Source organism: Chiloscyllium plagiosum, chromosome 25 (assembly GCF_004010195.1).
Source record: "Chiloscyllium plagiosum isolate BGI_BamShark_2017 chromosome 25, ASM401019v2, whole genome shotgun sequence".
Lineage (NCBI taxonomy): Eukaryota > Metazoa > Chordata > Chondrichthyes > Orectolobiformes > Hemiscylliidae > Chiloscyllium > Chiloscyllium plagiosum.
In genome coordinates this window covers 6514974-6535345 of record NC_057734.1, presented here as the reverse complement: position 1 = coordinate 6535345, position 20372 = coordinate 6514974, and the positions used below count along the sequence as shown (strand labels likewise).

Genomic DNA, 20372 nt, shown 5'->3' with positions numbered 1-20372 from the left:
TATGATATGTGTTTAAATGAAATAAATGCAGACTTGATTTAGGTCAACTTGTGTTTTTCGTTAGATGGACTGACAACTCTGCATGAAATGTTCTATCTAATAAAATGCTGCTGTGCTCTCTACATACATATATTTACCTATAGTTATACAAATGTTTGCTTAAAAAATTGTCATGGCATATTTTGGTGTCCTATAGAGTGGTTAAAAACTCATCAAAATCATGATCTGGAACATATCTTTTGATTTTTCTTAGTTTATATTTGTATTTTTACATTTTATATCATTTTAGATTTATATTTTGTTACCACTTCACACTTTGTAAAATAATGTGACTTTTTAAATCTGTTTCTTTCAGTGAGTAGGCATGATTAGCTGAATTCCTCCATTGCCATTTCCAGGTACACATTAGACATTCTACCTATTTGTAAGGGACAGGCACATAGAAATACTGCCCTTTTAAATCATGATGTGTTCCTACAGCAATTTTCCCACTTGGCTGTCCAGCTACAATTGTTCCAGCACATGAAAGATTCCTTAGTTCCAGCAGTAAACTTTCTTTCAAGTTGTTAAGAGCTTGAGCTAAAAGCCCAGGGATGTTGTACAACCAGCAGTAATTCTGTGATTGCTACCAATGCGGTCAGTATAAACCCCAGAACACCTATGGCCACATGGCTGTGTGGATAGACATCCCATTTCCTTAGGGATAGAGCAATTGGGTTTGAGACCATTATGGATCATGCAGACTCAACCACACAATGTGGTTCTCTAGACTGTTCTCTGGCGTTTAGACTCTGGTTACCTTGTCCACCAGAAAGGCAGCTTCAGAGATCTTGATGCATGCATTAGAACATAGAACATCGAACATATCATAACCTCATTGAAAACTCTCTAATTTCTGCTTCTCTACCCCCAAGTAAAGTTTGCCCAGCCTATTTTAAAAATAGTATCCATTGCTCTCTTGAGGAAGATTATAAGGCCATTCAGCATTTTGTGCAACTAGGCTGATATGCTTGACACGCGAACCTCACGTTTCTTTATCAAGCAAGCGATAGAAGTTCTCAACTGCATAAGACACCAATTTTCATATTTTAAACAGCCTCCTGAATGTTTTAGGCAAAAGTGAGGACTACAGTTGCTGGAAACCAGAGTTTAGATCAGAGTAGTGCTGGAAAAGCACAGCAGGTCAGGCAGCATCCGAGGAGCAGGAAAATCGACGTTTCGGGCAAAAGTCCTTCATCAGGATTCCAGATGAAGGGTTTTTGCCCGAAACGTCAATTTTCCTCCCCCTCCTGAATGTTTTACCCCAGTTAAAAGGCCAGCTTACAATTGATTCTTGGGTATCAAAGAGATTTTCAAGGTGCCCAACAAATCTTTCTATCCTGTTTCTCACATCAGTTTCTCACTGAAACAGACAAGTGATCATACAAGATTATCCCCAGTATTTCAGTGTTTGCTTGGTGGATGGTCAGCAAGCCAGTGTCGATACAGTGTGGCGCTGGAAAAAGCAAAGCAGGTCAGGCAACATCCAAGGAGCAGGAGAGTCAATGCTTGAGGATCCTGCCCAAAACTTCAACTCTCCTGCTGCTCATATGCTGCCTGACCTGCTATGCTTTTTCGAGTGCTACGCTTTATCGACTCTGACTCTCCAGCATCTGCAATCCTTACCATCTCCTGGACAACAAACCAGTGACTATTGAATGGTCATTATTTCAAATGGCTGACCCTTTGGCATATGCGTGAGAAAACTGTCAATTTCTCAGTCAATTTCACTGTTGTACGAAAGTTTGTCTTTGGCACAAAGGTATAAGGAACAAACAGTACTTATTTTCAACCGCAAAATATGTACTAATAGGATAGATGGTTTGTGGAAGCTGATAGTGTAGACCAGACTATTTGCAATTTCTTCAATACAGTCATATTCCCCAGGTCATATTTTGCTTCAGAAATATGAGATGTTTTACTCATCTTTGTGGTTTCATACAGCTTGGTCCATGCGCTTAATTTATCGACAAATAAATTATAAATGATTTTCAACATTGACTGAAGAAAGCTACAGTATAGAATGGAAGGAATCTTGCACTGCATTGGAATGCTCTGACATTTGAAAGTAAGAAAGACATATGGATGGCAGCTTATCTATTTGAAGCTCATGTTGGATATTTGCTGCCACATTTTCTCTTTACCTGTGAGGTTTCTTCTATTTAACTTTGATTAATTTGTTCCTACTTGATATGATTGGATGACAAGAAGGATTTTTCTTCACTTTATCTTTTTCCCTCCCAAGATAGAGTTTCACCTACAATATGATAATGCCCATAGCAGACCCGCTAATTAGTAAAAATTGCTTAATAAGATATTAAAGTTTAAATAAGAATTGCAGACTGCTTTTTAATACTTCAAGTCCATTCATGTGTTACCTGGCCTATCAGAGATCTTTGTCCAATTTTTTTTTTGACATGTTGTAGGAAGCTGGAGGTTAAGTTCAGCATAAAAGATTAGATTTTTATTAAATACGATTCTTAGATGGGTATATAGCAGTTTTACTGCAGTAATAACTGCCTAGTGTGGCAAGAAGTGCATTTCCATATAATGCTTCGAGCTTTGTCATTGAAGATATCCCTGTCATGAATTCAAAAGTGGAATCGAAGGCAATATAATTTGATTACCTATATTAATCAAGTGCAGTTAAACATTTAAAAACCAGTAATGTATGTGCCTGACTGATGCCAGATAGCCAAGTCTGTAGTTCAGAAGATTTATTTTCAGAAATATAATTCATTTAAGATGAGAGGGCCATAATTACAAGTGCTGTGTGGAATTTCAATGCAAGCTCTGGAATAATAGGCACCATATCTAGGCTGCACTCAACTAGCCCAAGGTCTGCTTAATGAAAAGGAAATGAATGACACAATGTGTGATATTGAAGTGAGTATAAAATAAAAGAACTTGACAGTTATAATAAAGAGAGACAAAATAAGCGTCTGTCTTGTCAGGACTTCATTTTTAATGTAAATTTTAAAATGTGATGGCAGGCTTTCTGTTTTCGATTGGGTATAACTTTAATTAACAATGAGCAGTCTTCAGTTTCCCCAGACTTGTAGTGAATGGGAGTAATTCATTATCACATTGTGATATTTGCATCTTAGTAAGCACAAATTGGAAAAAAAAATTCTGTTACAGAGCTAGACTATTTATATAGCTTTTCACTTCTACACCCAATAAATAATAAATTTTCATCACCGCTTTCAAACTGTGTGTGATATACAAATCATTTTCTTTCAATTTCTAACTGGTTAGTAGGAGAGGGCTTCCAAGGGTTGTGGGGAATAATGTAGGGAACTGCACTTGTAGCTTTATTCACTGATTTCTAAATACCTTAATATCACGCAGAATAATGTACTGCATAGCAATATTAATTCCTTATCTTCAGAATAAATGTAAAAAATCTGCATTTAAATTTTCATTTTCAAAGAGCAGAGAAATTATTATCTCGGTCATCAAAGGGTGACAATATAATAGCCTAATGTCTCATTCAGATTCACTCCAAATTGTACGCTTCGCTTTCCCCATTTTCACATTGGTATAATTCTGTTCTCAAGGTCGGGACACAATCTTAATTAGAGATGGATTCCATAACAAAAATCATCACCTACTAAGGTAGACTTTATAACAACTAGGCGATTAAAGTGATTTGTAAGGCATTGCTAAATTACATAAATCATGTAGTTAAAATTAGTGAGAAGTCTTGCAAAATTGGTGCTGTCAGGTCAGTTGTCTGTTACATGAGCACTTCCTTTTTTTTAATATAACCCATTCTTCTAATCAACGTGTTCAGTGGTGTTATTACACACTTCTAGAGCAGATGGGACTTGAGCCCGGGTCTCTCATTCAGGGGTAGGGACACTCACTGCAACACAAGACAGCCCCTGATAATCACTTCTTTGCCTGTAATGGGAATGAATGTCAGATGCTACCTTTAGTACTCAGCCAATTAAGTAACAACCACAAATTTCAAAACAAATTTCTAGTGTCCACTATATATATTTTCACACATTGATCATATTTATCCATCTAGATTCTTGGTGGAGAAGTATTTTGCTGTTATAGAGGGATTTCAGAATAGGTAGAATGGTTGATGTTAGGTAAAACCAATCTGAAGCTGTCAGTTGATAGTTTGCAAGGGTTAAGCCCAATACCAGTGAATCAGGAATACAGCTAGTTAATCTGTGATGTGCTCGATTCCATTTAACATAGGGTTCAAGTAGAAACTTGTGAAGAAAGTCACGTGTATGAACGTTTTCATCTGGGTGATATTATAAAACAGCTGATGAAAATTTTAGTTTTTGGCATGAAGTAACTTGCAGAGTGGCAAAATAACAGCAGAGAAGGAACTAGATAGGAGACAAAAAACAGTGAAACAGAAACGAAAGCTGAAAGATTAAACTTAGAAACAAAAGAAAATCCAGAAATAAAAAACTGGGTTAGCTTCTATTTCTGCCCAAAAGCAGAGGTCCCACAGTCCCACAACCTCCATCTAATGAAAGAAGTCAGGTCTGAAATACATCCTAGCTGAAACAGGGATCAAACTTCCCACAGTGCTGACATTGCAAATGCTGTGTCAATTGAGTGTATATGTGCATTTATTAGTTGTTGTTAAGATTGTTATTATGATTCTAGTTGGGGGAAGATTAGGGCACGTGTATAGAACGAACTTGCATCTTTAGGATGGGCAGTGGCAGTGGAAAGAAGTAATTGTCTTTACTTATGTGGTGTGGAGTATTGTGAAGACAGGCAAATCTTGCTTATTCCTTTGCAAAATTATTGCTTACTAGAATAACATGCTGTTGGCACCAATCTGAACCACACTACCCATCCAGCCAACTGAGTCAACTAGCAAACCCCTACCCCCACCCAAAAGGAGTAAGAGTTGCTATACCAACATAGACTTTTTAACCTGGAGCTATTAATAGACTTTCTAATTTCCTCCTATCACACAGTTAACCAGGAATCACCCATGATCTTTACATCTGCCATTGGATGTTGAAAACGTTACAAGTTGATAATCAGTCGGTTTGACTCTTACTATAAATTCACCTCCTTGCCCATCAAGTCATGAAATGAATTTGGCGCTTCTGGCTCAGAGACATTAAGCCTCAAAGACCTCCTCAAGACAAACTAGAATAGTAAACAAAAGGTGGTAATAGATGAGGTAGAGTTGATGAAATGGAAAGGAGTTCAGTGAATGAGAAATGGTGAGACAGGCAATCAGTGTGGAAGACTGAAATGGGAGAAATATGGTGTAGAACAGACATAGCAAAACTTGTAGTTAAAAGAGAAATAAGACTTGAGAGAGAGAGAGAGATCTGAAGTATTATTGTCAATGTCAGAAGAATGCTCATAAAGATTACATCGTGCTCAACTGAATGCTTGTCTTTAACAGGTTCCACTTCTGACATAGCTATACAGATGTAAGTACTGTTATTGGTGGCAACATTAAAATGATTCTCCTGATGGCTCATCTGGCCGAGTCAGTGTCTGAGATATGCAGGCACAATGGTTTGTTCCAATTTTACCTCAGGTGGCAATTTAATCGCAAGTTAGCTTCAGGATCTTTGGGCTGTGGTGTTGTAATGCAGTTAGATTTCTTGCTCCTAATTTGCTATTAATTGCTACATATGTGGAACCCCAGATAAGAATAGGATTGAGGTTGTTAGGTTTCTCACTAAGTACTCAGTGTGTTGGCTAACAAATGAAGAATAGCTATTTCAGCAAAGTAGCAGAGGTAGACATATCCTTGAAATCATGCTGTAGCAGAAATGACTGCCTTCAAGAATGAGGCAGTGGACACATTGGCATAGGAAAGCTTGCTTTAGAAGGTTTAATGATTATATTCTGCCAATTGAGACCAAGAAATTGTTAACTGGCACTTTTGCTTGTTATTTTAAATAACTTGTGTATGGCTGACTGTTCAGACTGAAAAGCTGTGCTTTTCTAAACTTAAAAATCGTGTTATTCTGTTCCCTCTCTCCTGTCACGTCATAGGAAATAGAAAGTAAAAAAAAAAACTGAAGGGATCTCAGAATTATAGCTATTGGGTTTAAGTTGCATTATTCTGTTATACTGGTAGACATCCTGAAACAGGACAGTCTCACTTAGAAGTAATTACCTTAAATCATCTTAACACGATAATAGCATTGATGATCTGGGTTCACAGTTTGTTTTACAAGGTCACTCAGCAGCAGAATTGCAAACAAATTTCAACTACAACTCATTAATGCCAACTTTGTTTGATTGTCCACATGTGTTCAACATTACAAATCTGCAAATGTAAAAGAATAGGGCCTATTCATGGGAGCCATTAACGAAACTCCACAGGGTGTCTGCTGATGGTCAGCCCATCTGGGATGGCACGCCATTCAGACGCGTGTAACCTTAAATGTTGCCTAGGAAGTGCTCTGGATTGGTGTCAGTGACCATCTGGTATTTGCTCTCTTGATGAATTCTTCTTTAATAAAAACTTGATACATTGGGCCTCAGCAGTAGTTAGCCCTGAGTTATGTATTCTGTATTTCCCTCTTTCTTTCTCTTTTCATGATGTTACCTACATTATTTATTTGGGTTCAGGCTATAAGCTGTGAGCATAATCCCAAAGCTTTTATCTTGGAATCAAATAGGTTGTTTTATTCTCTCCTCCTTTGCAATTCTGATAGATCTGTTCTGTTCTCTCACAGGAGTTTCTTTCATGTTGTGCTGCAGACAATTAGTTGTCTTATGTCTTCTTTATATATTCATGAGAGCTTTAAAAACAAAGTTCTTCATGTGATACAAGGCTAAAGCTGAGTCCAAGCTTGGTATAAACTGCCCTGATGGTACAAATATTCATTTGGAAACCTACAGATGACAGCTTTTTATGGTCACTTAATAAAATGTCCCTTAGCTGTTGTGCATGGTAGGGGGTCCTTTCTGACTGATGTACTAGGGGACCGTAAGATGCATTATTGCCCCCTTAAAATTAATTCTGATGCCTTTGGCTATATTTGGTTGCCATAACTAATATACTCTTCTTGCTGCTTGCACACGCATATAAAGCATGAAAAAAAACTCACCATCTACATCTGTAGTGCTGGTTAAACCCCCAGAGAGTAGAAAATAGTGTGCTGCCCTGAGGCTCAATCTGTTTCTTACGTTGCTATCTCAGTATTGGCTGTCTGCTGGCCAGACCTTAGGGAAGCCATTGCATGTTTCATCAAACTGTCTAAGACCCAGTGAAGCTGAGACAGCCCACTTATTTTAGCCTGGAGCAAGTTCAAGTCAACATTTTATTTCCTTCCATTCAAATGCCTTTGTGTTTGAAACGGGCAGGAAAGGAAATCACATTTTGCAAACTCCTTCCCCTGAATAAAAGCTGGCCTCAATCAGTGTGTTAAGACAAGTGGGACTTGAAAAGGACACAAGTGAAATCTCACCAATAGAACAGTTTTTTTTAATGTACTTTGTGGTAACCTAATATTTTGCACTTTTGTCCTCCATGTGCTCCATGTCCCATTACCAATGTTTTCTGTCAGCATATATGATGTGTAGGAGCACCCCTTGCTAGTGGCCGTTAAGTAGAATGTTTGGTAAATAACTCCACCCCTGCCCCACTCCTACTCTAGATGAGTCCATTCAGTAGGTTTTTAAGTCTGATCAGGTCACAGAAACACTGTCGTACTTTCTTGCAGTTGCTGCCTCCTGAAACAATCATGGGAAAGAAAACGTTGCCACAACATATAATTAAAACCTATTTTGCTAATATTTCTTAAAGAATTAAAAGGCGCAACTAAGTGAATAATCCCATTCAAGCCTTTATGTAGACAGTCCTGCAATAAGCACAATGGTCTGTTTACAGTTTTGTGTTAGAACAGGTGTTAACAGTAGGAGGAAACTGCAGGTAATAGAGCCCTTTATCTTTCAACAAGCCCCAAAGCTGTCAACAGTTGCCATTCTTTAGACTACTTCAGCTTCTTATTTTGACATGAGCCTTTGTATAACTGACAAGGACTGTGTGGGAGGTAAGGTCCAGCTCTTTCTTCAGTGTTAGCATTCCTTTGGCAGTGCTAAAGCAGAAATTAGTCGTCTGACTTACACCAGTTTTGACAGTACCAGTTTTATTCACTCCTTTTTAATACCTCAAGAAATATTCTCAAGAGACTTTTGTGAACTCTTGGGGTCAGTTTGAAGTCTCTCCCATTACTTAATTATACATTTGGACTATTGCACAACAGAACTGCAGTTTTGATTTTCCTCCTTTTATTTCCTTGATTGAAGGCCTTTTCTTTGTCTCTTCAATGGCAAAGAAAAAAAAATGGTTAACAATGTTTCTACAGAAGCTGTATTGTCCCATTATATTCTAGTTTTTAAACATTTTTATCTGACTGAATGTCTTTTATTACAGATGTCTCTGTGTGTTCTCTATTTGTCTATAATCTAAAGCTAACCACACAAGTTCCTGTTTCATTTATCAAACCAAAAGAAGTTGTTGTTTTGATGTATTTTTATGAGCATGCCTTCAGAAACCAGAATGGAAACACCCCTGATCCTGAAGAAGGGCTTATGCCCGAAACGTCGATTCTCCTGTTCCCTGGATGCTGCCTGACCTGCGCTGTTCCAGCAACACATTCTCAGCTCTGATCTCCAGCATCTGCAGACCTCACTTTCTCCCCTGATGTATAATGGTCAGGTAGCATTACCCATGAAACTATTCTTTCTACACATCCTGAGTTCTCAGATATTATATTACAGGTAGTTCTCCTGTACCGCTCTATTTGCGTTCCAGCGAAACCTCGCTCAGTAGAAAATTGCTTAATAGAAATAACAAGGCCTATGGGGTTAGGGGCAGACCACTAAAAGATCAAAAATCGCCCAAATGTGTCTCACAGTATCGTATAGCCTGAATGAAGGCTAAAGTCATATTTATTAATAAATCAAAAATAAATTTAAACCGTACACTTAAAAAATGTAAGAAAGCTGCTGTCTGTACAGTATCTCACAGCTGCTCTGTCAGCAGCTGGCATCGGTGCATGCACAACACAGCACAAAGACAGCTCAAATTTCGCATGCACAGAACGGTGTGGAAATTTCAGCACAGACATTGGCGCATGCGCAGAACAAAACGCGCGAACCAATTGAATTGAATTGAATTTATTGTCACGTGTACCGCGGCACAGTGAAAAGCTTTGTCCTGCGAGTGATACAGGCAGATCAGAGTTAAGTAGCATAGATAGTAAATAATAGGTAAACAGCGGCAAAAACAAAAACACAGGTCCAGGCGAATGTTAAGAGTTTGTGAGTTCATCCATATTCTAACAACAGTAGGATGATTTTTAAAAACATGCTATTAAATTTAAAAAGTGTAGAACGATTGTAGGAAATAGGAAACTTGGATCTGCACGCAGAAGCTCGCAAGGAGTCGACCCAATCCCTGCTGGAATTGCGCAGTTGCAAACAGAAGTAAGAACTCTGGAAAATACTATTCCCTAATTCTTCAGTGAAGTTATAGCCAAATTGTGCTGCTGAAATGCATGTTACCCCAGAAAGACCAGTAATGACATTTTGAGACTTACAGGACTTCTGAACATGAACATCATAATTCTAATTCTCGACTTCTTGAGTTGTGAACTTTGCTGCCAAATAAATGAAAAGCAAATTGTACCTGTGTGAGATTTGTGCACTGAGATTGTATTTAGCCTGCTTTTTTTATTATTTTGAAATAAATGTTTTGGAAGACAATTGCAGTGATTTATTCAATGGAGTTGGTGGTCAGCAGCATTTCGCCTGATTCAGACTTCAAAATTTTGTAATGTCCAGGCACAAGGGTCGGGGGAAGGACAGCTGTGTGACAAAATCAAATTATAACACTGACACATTCTGTTGCTCAGTTGCCTGGTTACACATTGGTACAGTTCAAGGAGGGAATCTAACCTTACGTCAGCTGCATTTATTCTATAGCTGTACTGTTAACATAATGAAAATAATTGTAAATTGCTGTCTTAAGTTCACATTTGTCAGAATCTGATCATCATTTCACAGTGAATTTGGAAATGAAAACATTAACAGGAGAGCATTGTGTGGTTCTGAACTTGGTTAAGCAGCCATAGTCTATATTAAAATGTTTTTGCTATTGGCAAAAAAGACTAAAATTGCATTGACCTAGCACCATACATTTTAATGGTTTTAAATCAATATTTTAAAAAGAGGGGCAAGACCAGAGTGGGAGTGGCGTTTTTGTTAAGGGATAACATTAAGGCTGTACTTAGGATATTCCCGTGAATGCATCTAGGGAAGTTATTTGGCTGGTACTAAGAAATACGAAAGGGCTGATCACCTTATTGGGATTGTACTATAGAAACCTCAATAGTCAGTGGGAAATCGAGAATCAAATTTGTAAGGAGATCTCAGTTATCTGGCAGAATAATAGGATGGTTATGGTTAGAGGATTTTAACTTTCCAGATATAGACTGGGATTGCCATAGTGTTAAGGGTGTAGATGGAGAGGAATTAAGTGCGCACAAGAAAATTTGGAAAGACAAATCAGGGCAGGACCTATAGACTAAAAGGTGAGGTCCTGGGGAATGTTGCTGAACAAAGAGAATTTGGAGTGCAGGTTCATTGTTCCTTGAAAATGGAGCATTAGATAGGTAGGATAGTGAAGAAAGCATTTGATATGCTTTCCTTTATTGGTCAGAGCATTGAGTATAGGATTTGGGGCGTCACAATACAGCTGTACAGGACATTGGTGAGGCCACTTTTAGAATAGTGTGTACAATTCTGGTCTCCCTGCTAGGGAAGGATGTTGGGAAACTTGAAATGGTTCAGAAAAGATTTACAAGGATGTTGCCAGAGTTGGGGGATTTGAGCTATAGGGAGAGGCTGAATAGGCTGGGGCTGTTTTCCCTGGAGCATCCGAGGCTGTGGGGTGACCTTTTTAGAGGTTTATAAAATCATGTGGGGCGTAGATAGGGTAAATAGACAAGGTCTTTTCCCTGGGGTGGGGGGAGTCTAGAACTAGAGGGCAGAGGTTTAGGGTGAGAGGGGGAAGATATAAAAGGGACCTATGCAGAGCATGGCGCATGTATGGAATGAGCTGCCAGAGGAAATGGTGGAGACTAATACAATTGCAACATTTAAAAGGCATCTGGATGGGTATATGAATAGGAAGGGTTTGGAGGGATATGGGCTGGGTGCTGGCAGGCGGGACTAGATTGGTTTGGGATATCTGGTCGACATAGACGAGTTGGACCAAAGGGTCTGTTTCCGTGCTGTACATCTCTATTACTCTTTGACTCTATAAACTCCAGTGTTTTGCAGCATCCAAAAGATGCCTATTCCTGTTGGTAATGGGTGTCATGGCCAAACAACAGAACAAATATTCATCAATTATGACATTGTCTAATTTTTCTGTGCTTTTCAGTTTTCAGTAAAGTAGACTAGAACAATTAGACAAATGAACTTTGTCCTTTTTAAAATGTACTGGTCTTATTGTGCACATGGACAGGACAAACAGGCCAGCGGAATATATGATGAACATAGGATCGTGGAAAACACTGAGGACCAGAGGAACTTGGTGTGCATGTAACCGGTCCCTAAGGTGTTAAAACAGGTGGATAAAATGGTTAAGAAGATAACTACACAGAGGCCAATATCCTGTCACCAAGCCACCTTCTATTTACCTGGGCTCTGGCCAGCAGGCCAGCTCAAAACCAGTCCTTCGACTGAGGAGACCTTCTGAATTGCCTGTTTATATCTGTTTGGTAAAAACAAGGACTGCAGATGCTGGAAACCAGATTCTAGATTAGAGTGGTGCTGGAAAAGCACAGCAGTTCAGGCAGTATCCGAGGAGCAGGAAAATCGACGAAGGAATAGATGAAGCCCTGAATGAAGGACTTTTGCCCGAAACGTTGATTTTCCTCAGATGCTGCCTGAAATGCTGTGCTTTTCCAGCACCACTCTAATCTTGAACATGTTTATATATCTGTTAGCCAGGGCTTTCTGGCCCAGGTTAACCCCAACCAAGAATCTCATAGTCAATGAGATCCACCTGGTTCTGGTTCCAATCACTACACAGACTTTGGACACAGAAAGATCTAATCCTGGGAAAACTAAAACAGCTGGTGGTGATGGGTGGGACATCACAACCAGAATTGAAACCTTTTTGGACCCACAGAGACCAGATCCTAGTGGAGGACGTATTATTATGGGGAGCATGAGTGATTGTCCTCAGCAGTGGTCACTGCCAGGATTATACATGTGTTTACAGAATGAAGATATCAGCAAGTAGTTACGTCTGGTGGCTAAGATTGGATGCAGACATAGCCACGTTGGTCAGGAGTTCCCAGAGTGCGAACAAGATCAAAAGTTTCCAGCAGCAACTCCCCTACAATCATGGGAATGGCTGGCTAAAGCCTTGACTCGGTTACACGTCAACTATGCGGTTCCTTTCATGGACTTAATGTCCATAGTCAATATGGATGCCCACTTAAGGTGGCTGAATGTGATAGAGTTCATTAGCCAAACACAGGGATAAAGGTAGAAAAACTGTGTGCATCTTTTGCACTACACAGATTCCCAGAAATGTTGGTCACAAATAACCGTCTATTATTTACCAGCAGGGAATTTGAGTATTTCCTCAAACGATATTCAATGTACAAGGATGGCTCCATACCATCCATCATCCAATGGTCTGGCAGAAAGAGCAGTCCAAACTTTGAAATCAGGCTTAAAGAAACAGCCTACAGCTTCAATAGATACCAAATTGTTGTGGATCCTATTTGATTTTAGGACCACCACTCATGCAAGTGCAGGGATAGCTCCACCAGAGTTGTTAAAAGGGAGAAGTCTCCGCACCAGGTTAAATCTGATGTTCCAGGACCTGAGGAGAGGGAAGGTGAAACAGCATTAGGAACGCTAACACTGGGTGTGAGACCGTGCTAAGCAAGAGAGATACCTTACTACAGGGGGCAAAGTTTGGTGTAGGAACCATGGGAATGGTCCTGCATGGGTAAGAGGCATGGTCAACATGAAATCAGGTCCAGTGATATATAAAGTTCAGGTAAGTGCAACTATCCCTAAACCTGTGGTTTCTCTCTCTCCGTCAAACACTGAAGGTACCTCAGAATCTGAGATGGATGTGGAGGATGCCACGCTCAATGCCTTTGCTGTCTGACAGTCCAGGCACAAAAAGTGAGCAACTGTGCATTATATGCCGCCCATATCAGAGGCAGAGTTGGAGGAACCTGACTTGGTGCTAAAACACCCCAGGAGGAGCTACAAAAAAAGGATTGTCCTCGGATTCAGAGAGGGAGGGATGGAGTGATTGTAACAGGTCAGAATATGAATTCTCTGATTGGAACTGTTAATCTGGTCAATTCAGGGAACCCTGGCTGAGAGATGAGAGCAGGAATGTCGGACATCTGTTCACTCTGAGAGCTAGCTCTGAGGGAGCTGGATCAGTGTTAGGAATTCTCCATGTGTAAATAAAGAGTGACTTGGTGATGGATACTGGCCTCTGTGAAGTTATTTCAGAAACTATTACCAAAAGAAGTATCAATTTTTGGTAATGTATTTATTTTGATATTGAGAGATTTTACATGAATATAGTAATCCAAAAGTCCAGTCTTATTTCTCTTTTTCTAACTTCCACCCAATTCCTCGTATTTTCTCCCCTTTATTTTGATCTGGTGCATTGATTCATTTTAATTTGTTTTCATAATCCTGGTTGCAATGATGTTCATAAATTTCAGATGAGCACCTAATAATTGCATGCAGTATACTGTATGCTAGAAAAGGACAGAGGATTACTTTCTTCATTATATTTGTTTGCATAGGTATGTGTTTTATAAGATTACTGTTATTAAACTAATCTGGTCATTTTGTATCCTTCAAAGTGTTTGTGAAAAGTTATCTTCACAGTTTAGGAAAGCTTGTCTGCGTATGCTGTGCATCATTTTATGACATCCAGTCATTTTCATACAATTGAAAAGGAATACTTCTTAAAATAAAGTATTCCAGTAACCTCACAAGAGCAGTGTATTTGAAATGTGGAAACAATTTCACAATGGAGAGGAGTCAGAGATGATCATACTGTTGCAGTACCTAATTCTGTGCTCTATTATTATACATGGCTTAACACCCAGTGAATTCAGGCAACATAGAAACTCATAGGCTATCAGCCCTTTTGGCTTCAACCACTTTCTGAGGCAGAGAATTCCACAGGCTCACCATTCTCTGGGTGAAGACATTTCTCCTCATCTCAGTCCTAAATGGCCTCCTTGATATCCTTAAACTGTGACTCATGGTCCTGGACTCACTGATACTGGGAACATCCTCCCTATATTTATCCGGTCTTGTCCTATTAGAATCTAAGAGATCCCATATCATTCTTCTAAACTCCATTCGACATGGTCCCAACCAGTTGTCTGAATGCTACTTCCTTTAGATGTTCACTGAAGTTGCATTCCCTTTGCTTCATCCCCTTTTTGAGAGTTTTGATTGTTTGACAATTGTAGCCCTCGTGAATGTGAAACCACTACTGTAAGTAGCTAATATTTATTTGAAGTGGTGGAATAATATATAGTAAATCATCGCTAAAAAAAATCACTTTTCTCAATTATTCATTCTTTAGCAACTAAAATCAAGTTATGTTTGGATTTTTGTTGATAGATTAGATTAGATTACTTAGTGTGGAAACAGGCCCTTCGGCCCAACAAGTCCACATCGACCCTCCGAAGAGCAACCCACCCAGACCCATTCCCCTATATTTACCCTTTCGGGCAGTACGGGTAATTTAGCATGGCCAATTAACCTAACCTGCACATTTTTGGACTGAGTGGAAACCGGAGCACCTGGAGGAGAATGTGCAAACTCCACACAGACAGTTGCCTGAGGCAGGAATTGAACCCGGGTCACTTGCGCTGTGAGGCAGCAGTGCTAACCACTGTGCCCACTTCCCAAGAATTGAAATAAACTATACATATACAGCTTGCAGAGAACTGCTGGATAAAAGGCTTTGACAAAGGGTCAGTTAGACTCTAAACGTCAGCTCTTTTCTCTCCTTACAGATGCTGCCAGACCTGCTGAGATTTTCCAGCATTTTCTCTTTTGGTTGCAGAGAACTACTGTGTTTTCTCCAATATTCCCCCTTGGTTGTGAAAGGGAATCCCACACTGAAGCTCCTGATGTACCTCCTGCTGATCCCAAGTGGAATACATTATCACAATAGCTATACAGAACACCTGAGGATTGAAACATGTTTTATTATAACAAATTGCATAAAACATGTTTAGAGTTTAAGCATTGTTGGTTGCGCAAACATTTTGAGCTCGAGGAAAAGCTAGCTAAGACATTACGATGAAAACAAAGTTCTGAAATTTGAAGCTCATTTGGACAATAGATATCATTTCAAGCAGAGAAAAAGTAAAAGTAAATGTTTTTAATTTTGAATGTTTCTGTAATCCAGTTTATACTCTTCATCTTCAGTATATGCAAAATATAATGTTCAACTGTGTGTAGAAGATTAAGGGTTGACCTAATTGAGGTTTTGGAAATGATCTAAAGGTGTTGATGAAGTAGGTAGAAAAAAAACCATTTCCGCAGATGATAGAATCCAGAACAAAGAAGCATAATCTTGAACTTGGAAATAGGCCTTTCAATTATGATGTCAGAAAGTACCCCCTCACTGGATAATGGTAACCTGAAACCCTCTCCCCAAAATGTTTTTGAGGCTGTAGATCCATTGAAGAGGTCAGTGATCAACCATAATCTAACTGAAAGGGCAAACAAGTTTGAAGTGCTGGACAACTTCTTTTTCTGCATAAATGTGCCTGCAGGTCAATCTGTACTGAAAATTACATTCAAACTCTGAACAATCAGATGTAAAATCAGAGATGTCAGCCAACAGTTAGCCAAGTGCAACCGTTTTCATTTCCAGGGTGTATAGCACTGTGAAAATGAAATGCAAAGAACTATTTCTTAAAATAAAATAACTTCTATTTGTATGCTTTTCTTTGCCTATGATTAAACCTTCTGCAGTTCAGTTTAAATTTACTTATTAATTCTCCATTCACCTTGATGAGAATAATTTAACACTACAGAGTTCATGCAGCATGTGTGTTGGGATTTGCCAACTGTATTTCTGAGCCATGAGTTGATTTTCAGTAACATTTAGCAGAATGGGACAGGCTGCTCTCCCAGCAGGCTGCACTTGTGGACATTACCGTTCCATGCAGGGGTTAAATTATTATCTACGTAGAGGTCTATCCATGCTGTTAAAATGCTTCAGTGCTGTGAACCACCAAGTGCTAATTTTGGGTGTTGAGATGATACCCAAGGGTATATTTACCTTGCTGTGCAGGAAATTTAAAAGTTATACATTTTCTGTGTGCTTGTTCAAGTTTTAGTTCTTGGTTGTGGGAGAAAAACAAAGAAGGAATGCGCACAGATATATTTGTGAACCTAAAGTATTCCTTTAAGGAAATTCTGCGAAAATAATCATTGGATTTGGAGAAATATTTCACTAGTTGCAAGTATGCCTTTTTCTACTTCTGATGTAAAGAATAACTTGATGTCCTTACATTGTATAGTTATTCTACACTATAGACATCAAATGTGACCTGAAATGTGAGCTCTAACTTTGCAAACTATCCCTATTTTGAGATTAAGTTATTATGGACAAGACCAAACCCCCTTTTAAATACATCAGGGAAATAGCCTAGCCCCTAACTGATATATTTTTTGCAGGCAGGTATAAAGTGCTGTGTTCCAGATTTAATTCGATTGGTTACACTAATTCGGCTTTAAGCAAAAAATAATATATTCTTATCCTACAGTTAAAATACAAACAAAATAAAGAAGTGTTGGTCAAATTTTAACTCTGTTGTAAAATTTAACAGAATAATAAGTTATTCTGTAACTATTCCAATATAGTAATATCCCATGAATACATACTTAGCAGAAGCAAATTCAGTCAAATAGATTGACTATATTGCAATGTTTTCCCAAAACCAGGAGGAAAGAACACCAAGAGAATAGTCTGGTAGAGAGAAAGCTCCAGCTTTTTGCTGTGTCCAAGAGAGATGTATAATTTCCACAACCAACTTCAAAATCCCAACAATCTGAAAGCTAAATTAAAATCTTGGTACTATAGGAGCCGGACCCTACCTATTCATGCTGTTTCTTTTGTTCCAACTTCTCAAACAAAATCCAAAGGCCACACAAACTGTACTTCACAGCTCAGTACCTATGTCTCAACTTAAAAAAAAGGCAAAATATACCTCTTAAAGTTATACTATTGTAACGCAAGTAATAACTTACACATCTACCAGTCCAACCTTTGTGTGATTGATTTGGCTGCAAGCTTTTAGATAGGGCCAAAAGCCTTGCAGAGAACTGCAGGTGCAGGTGATCAGAGTAGAAGAGTGTGGTGCTGGAAAAGCACAACTGGTCAGGTAACATCCAAAGAGCAGGAGAGTCGACATTTTGAGCATAAGCTCTTCATCAGGAATTCTTGCTCCTCGGATGTTGCCTGACTGGCTGTGCTTGTCCAGCACCACACTCTTCGACCCCAAAAAGCATTTAGGGGTCAAATAGCATTTTAAGGTAGAAACTGACACCAAGTACTTTAGTTGAACTAATACAAATTAATCATCAAAAGACAGTCGATAAGCTATGTTTGAGGTGATAGAGATTTGTTACAGTTCCTTATTTTTGTGTAAATTTTACGCACAAATTTTTGTTTTGATAATCTATTCTGGAACTTTCTTGGAAATGCCAGTCCTCCAACATATCAGACATCGTGATGTAATTTCACTATTATTGGAGTGCTGTGTATTTGGCTTGATTCCTACAAACCCGGCTTCACTGTCAAATTACAGATAAATGTGCAGTCTACCAGGTGACAGAATAGCTCATGTCTGAAGAGATACTTAGTTTTTCTCCTTTTTTGATTTTTGAGGCTAAAACTTCTGTTTTGTTTTAAAGAGTTTGCTTTAGTTAGGTTGTGCATCATTTTGTTAAACCAGTTTCAGTTGAAATTGATCAGAACACAAAGATTTCCTGGTTACTTTACTCAGTGAGTGAACATGACATGTAAATGTAGTGGTGGATGTAGGTTTGCTCACTGAGCTGAAAGGTTCGCTTTCAGACATTTTGTCACCGTACTAGGTAACATCATCAGTGAGCCTCTGGATGAAGTACTGGTGGCATGGCCCACTTTCTGTGTGCTTAGGTGTCCTTGGGTTAGTGACGCTATTTCCTGTGGTGATGTTATTTCCTGCTCCTTTTCTCAGGGAGTGGTAAAGGGGATCCAAGTCAATGTGTTTGTTGATAGAGTTCCAGTTGGAATGCCATGCTTATAGGAATTCTCATGCGTGTCTCTGTTTGGCTTGTCCTAGGGTGTGTGTGTTGTCCCAGTCAAAGTGATGTCCTTCCTCAACTACTATGTAAGGATACAAGTGAGAGTGGGTCATGTCTATTTACCACCATTTACCACCAACTGAGAAAAAGAACTGGAAATGACATCACCACAGGAAATGATATCACCAATCCAAGGAAACCTAAACACATGAATAGAAATCGGGCCATGCCACAATAGAAAGTGTACATCCGGAGGCTCACTGATGATATTACCTAGTATGGTGACGAAACATCTTCCCGTTCAGCGAGCAGAACCTCAACCTGAGCTACAAATCTTCGCAAAACTCGCTAATGTATATGTAGTTTTCACACTTTGTTCCAAATGTATATTAAATTAACTGGTTTCAATTGGAGCAGTGATGAAGGTGGAACATAATTTGCTTAGGGTCTCCTTTTCTGGGAAGGTAATCATCAGTATTAGGCTTTTTAGATTATGACTGTACTACAGTTGAATACTTTGCAAACAAATATGGTTGTAGCTTTCAGAAAAAACTGCAGATGCTGGAAGTCTAAATCAGAAACAAACATTTGTTGGAGAAATTCAGCAGGTCTAGTAACATCTATGGTAAGAAAGCAGAGTTAACATTTCATTGGTATCGTGGTAATGTAAGGTAAGTGCATGGAAGAAGATCCCACAATATAAAATAATTACAAGCTAGGAAATGTAATTGAGCATCCTTTATTCCTCTAACTTTGTTTCAGAACCCAATCTGCAATTTTTGTAAAGAAACACTTTCAAATCTGTAAACCAATTAATTAATTGTTATACTGCATCAGATGTGTCCATACTTTAGATGCAGTTTTGAAATATGCTTTTAGATTTAGAACGAACTAATCATTTTTCTTTTTCTAACAGTGTGACAGTGAGAGTGACATTGATGATAAGGTAAGACCTTCTTCCTTTTTGACAAGTAGTTAGGGTTTTTTAAATTTAGTAATGCAACAGGCTTTGTTAATGGCACATAACTTTCAGCATAATGTTTGAAAATAACTATAATTTACATTGTGAGAAGGAATTCCTGTTATATATGGATAAAGTGGCCTTGTTTTAGGATCATTATAAGTTAGTTGAAAGGTCGACTGCAGTACTGTGAGTGGGCTGAGTAAGATAGCATAAATTTGTTGAAAACAAAGGCACCTTATAGTATAGTAACTGGAAACCTAAATCAAAAACAGTTTTAGCATTTATATAAGCCATGCTATTAAATTTGATTTATTAACAAAACTTGTGTTGCATTCTGTCAACTTGTGCCTTTAGAAAATTAGGAATGTTTTCATTTGACAAAGCCATCACTTGAAAAAATCCCTTTGAAATGTTTTTATTGGAAACATGGATTAAAAAGAAAAGGTGAACAGCATTATTTTATGACAGAATTTTTGGAACAGGATGCATTCAGATAAAAGGAATTAAGCAAATCTTTGTCCAGCTTGTACCAATTTCATTTGAGAATATTGTACAAATATGAAACACCTTTGAAATCTTGTTATGCATTTTGTTAGATCTCATATTACAGTATGCTTGCATGGAAGAATCTCATTTTGTTTTTTTTCCATTCCATGAATTGCTGTTTTCCATACAAAAGCAACAGTTCCAATTATCCCTGGTTTTGAGGCACTGTATCCTCTACTTGGTGATGTTTTCACTTTAGAGAAACAGCTATTTTGCATAGTCAGGTAGTAAGAGAGTTTCAGGTGCAGATGGAATTTAATTAGCATAGCACGATTCAGCTTGAAGGGTGTTGAGTACTTTAATAGTCTTACACAGCTGCAAGCCTCAATGATTGGAGTTCTTTACTGCTGTGAGATTCCACTTTGTTCTGTAATAAAAACTGCAAAAAAATTATATTTTATGTGTCTGCCTTAACATCTTTGATCTTGAGTTGATATCGCTTTAGGAGGTCCTAAAAACTATGCTGTTATAAATA

General features: G+C 38.5%; 1 protein-coding gene across 11 annotated transcripts in view; it reads left to right on the top strand.

Annotated features, from left to right (window-relative positions):
- The window catches only part of fbrsl1 (fibrosin-like 1), a 1010193-nt gene that overhangs the window by 725624 nt on the left and 264197 nt on the right, over window positions 1–20372 (top strand). For all 11 annotated transcript variants that reach the window (XM_043715446.1, XM_043715449.1, XM_043715445.1 and 8 more), the window contains one exon: window positions 19304–19333. In XM_043715446.1, the coding sequence (XP_043571381.1) occupies window positions 19304–19333 (30 nt within the window). The remainder of the gene's footprint in view (window positions 1–19303; window positions 19334–20372) is intronic.